The sequence below is a fragment of the Frankliniella occidentalis genome, unplaced genomic scaffold, assembly GCF_000697945.3.
Source record: "Frankliniella occidentalis isolate FOCC.00 unplaced genomic scaffold, Focc_3.1 Scaffold2422, whole genome shotgun sequence".
NCBI lineage: Eukaryota > Metazoa > Arthropoda > Insecta > Thysanoptera > Thripidae > Frankliniella > Frankliniella occidentalis.
The window spans coordinates 5192-7881 of NW_026269505.1; the positions used below are offsets into that span (position 1 = coordinate 5192).

The 2690-nt window shown below is 60.8% G+C and overlaps 1 protein-coding gene across 1 annotated transcript; it reads left to right on the forward strand.

Moving 5' to 3' along the window:
* Positions 1 to 1121: 1121 nt before the first annotated feature.
* On the forward strand, positions 1122 to 2678 carry LOC127751948 (E3 ubiquitin-protein ligase MYCBP2-like; the record flags this gene model as incomplete). Its single annotated transcript, XM_052276292.1, has 4 exons — positions 1122 to 1165; positions 1723 to 1945; positions 2033 to 2392; positions 2472 to 2678. Coding segments are annotated over exons 1-4 (834 nt in total), but the record flags the coding sequence as incomplete, so codon positions are not given.
* Between the last annotated feature and the right edge of the window lie 12 nt (positions 2679 to 2690).

The window sequence follows — 2690 nt, forward strand, 5'->3', positions numbered from 1 at the left end:
GGGGTGAGGGGGGCGGCCGTGTATAGAAAGAGGGGGGCGGCCTCCCCCTCCCCTCCATCTTCTTTATTCTTCTCGCCTCCGATCCCAACCCAAACACACCTCCCAATCACGCCAGCAGGGGGCGACGCCGCCCGACGACGCGACGGACGCGACGGACGCGATGGCATGTCAGCGCCACGACGACGGCGCACTTGTTGGACGTCCCCATCGGCGGAAGCTGAATGGTGGGCGGTGGGCGGCGTCCTTGCCAGCAGCGGGCCGCGCGTCCTGCGCGTCCTGCCTGCTGCTGCGCCGCCCTGAATGCGAGCCAAGTCCTATGCGTGCCGTATGAATCGCCGGCCTGCCCCGGTTGGCGTGGCGCGGTGAGGCCAAGTCTTTTGGTGAGGCAGGGCTTCTAATCTGTGCAGAGCACACGAGGGCCAAAGGGGTCCCAAAGTGGAGGAAGCCCCTCAACGCCCAGGTGATGCGGCCCCGTCCCGTGCACTTGTTGCAGAAGCTGCGTGGGGAGAGAGGCGCACCAGCTTGGGGGAGCTCCACGGCTGGCTGTGCGTGAAACTCGAGTATCCGGCCCATCTCTTACTCCTCCCTCCCGCCCTCCCTCCCCCGTCCATTGAGGCGTAGAGAGGCGTGCACCGGGCGCGGGCGGCGCCCCCGCCTTTGAGTAAGGCCCAGACGCGTTCGGGGAATGACCGCAGCCACCAACACTACCCGCACGCAAACGCGCGCGCGCACACACACACACTCACATGCGCACATGGCGGGCGCACTGCTCTGTTTCGCTCAGCCAAACACGACCGGCATCGGCCGGCAGCAGCCCTGTTTAACGTCAGCGCCAGCATGAAGGGGGTTCGCTGTAAACGTCCGTACCTCACTCACCTCGCCGTCGTCACCCTTCTATTTTTACCCGCGAGGCCACCCCTCCTTCCCTCTCCGCGCACCGCACCTCGCTTGTGCGTTCAAGTCCCCGCCCAGCTTATCAGCGATGGCAGGCTGCAGCCTCGCGGCGCGGCTCGATTTCGGACGGTGCGCGGCGGCGGCGGCGGTTTGGTTTTTTCGATGTCAGGGTCGCGGCTGCTGGTCGCGGGACGACGGGATGGGACGGGGGAAGGTAAAGTGGAGTGATGACGCTGTGGGAACGCAGCGGAGACACGGTGCGTCATCAGATGTGGGCCGCGCAGCAGCAGAGCGAGGGGGGGCCGCCGGCCTGCGGCCCGGAGGAGGGGAGGCTCTGTCAATTACCCAATTAGTTACAATCCGCTCTGTAATTTCCCTACTGCTGCAACAGCTTCTCCCCTCAAAACCGTTTCCGACTAGGAGCAGCAGGGTGGGGCGGGATGGGGGTGGGCACAGCGGAAACGAAGAGTATGTATTCCCTTCCCTCCCCCTCCCCCTCACCCGCTCATGCCCAATCCATACCAATGGTGCATCCTGCTGCATACCGCGCCGTGGCGCAGCGTGGTGCAGGCCAATGGGGTCATAAAGATCGCCCCGACCTTGTCTGTGGGGGAGTCGGCCTCGTGTCGAATGGGTTGCCTGCGCGGCGGGCGCTGACCGTCCCAAACCCTGCTGCAGCTAGTTGCCACTTCAACAAGAGTCCCCCCGACCTAAAGTCTCATAGAGCCCACTCTAGGACTCTATTCCGACGTCGTCGGAGTCAGCCTGGTGTCGAATAGGTTGCCTACCCGGCGGGCGCTGATCGTCCCGAACCCTCTTCTGTTGCAGCTGCCACTCCAACGAGCGCCAGTTCCTGCGCGACCTGGTGCAGTGCGTGTCCGGGACCAGCGGAGGCCGCCTGGCGCGCTGGCTGCAGCCCGACCCCTACGTGGACACGGCGCGGTGCTCGCTGCTCTACGCCAAGGAGGACCTGCGCCAGGGCTGGCCCGCCGTCCTGACTGTCGTCACCCGGGACCAGTATGGCGACGTCGTGCACGTGCCCTACCTCAAGGTGAGTTCCTCGCACATCACCTGGTCCTGTCATACCTTATATTAGGTAACTGTCGATTGTGATGTTTAATTTTATTTTAATTCCCAGGTGGACGCCAAAGCACTCCCCATCGACAAGAGGGACGCGGGCGACGAGTACACCAGGAAGGTCCGTCGCGTCAGCGAGCCGGACGAGCACACTTTCGGAGGCCAGCCGTACCCGTCCCTGGACGTACCCTACGAGATCACCATCAAGGACAAGACGTACTGCCACGCTATCACCATGATGAAGGCTTACGAGAACTATTCTTTCGAAGAGCTTCGCTACATTTCACCGGCAGTGAAACGCTCCAGTGAGACAATGCTGGTCAGACCCCATGGAAATGGTACTTACAGCGTCACATGGACCCCCGCAAGTGTGGGCTGGTACTCTCTAGTCATTACCATTGACGGGTACAACATGGATGAGGTACGTTATAAGGCGTTTTCTGTCATTTTAACAATTACTCTCTCCTTGAATGGTTGATGATGGAACTTTGTTTTTTTAGATGCATAAGGTCGAAGTCAAAGAGACCCCCCAGGGCCTTATTCCACCGAAACAAAGCACAGTACGGAAACAACCCAATCAGCCCAGTAGGCTTCGCAAATTTGTGGCTAAAAAGAGTGCTGGGCTTCGCATCAGAGCACACCCTTCTCTTCAGAGTGAACAGATCGGTGTAGTACCAGTCAATGGTACTATATCTTTCATTGATGAGGTATGAGAAGTT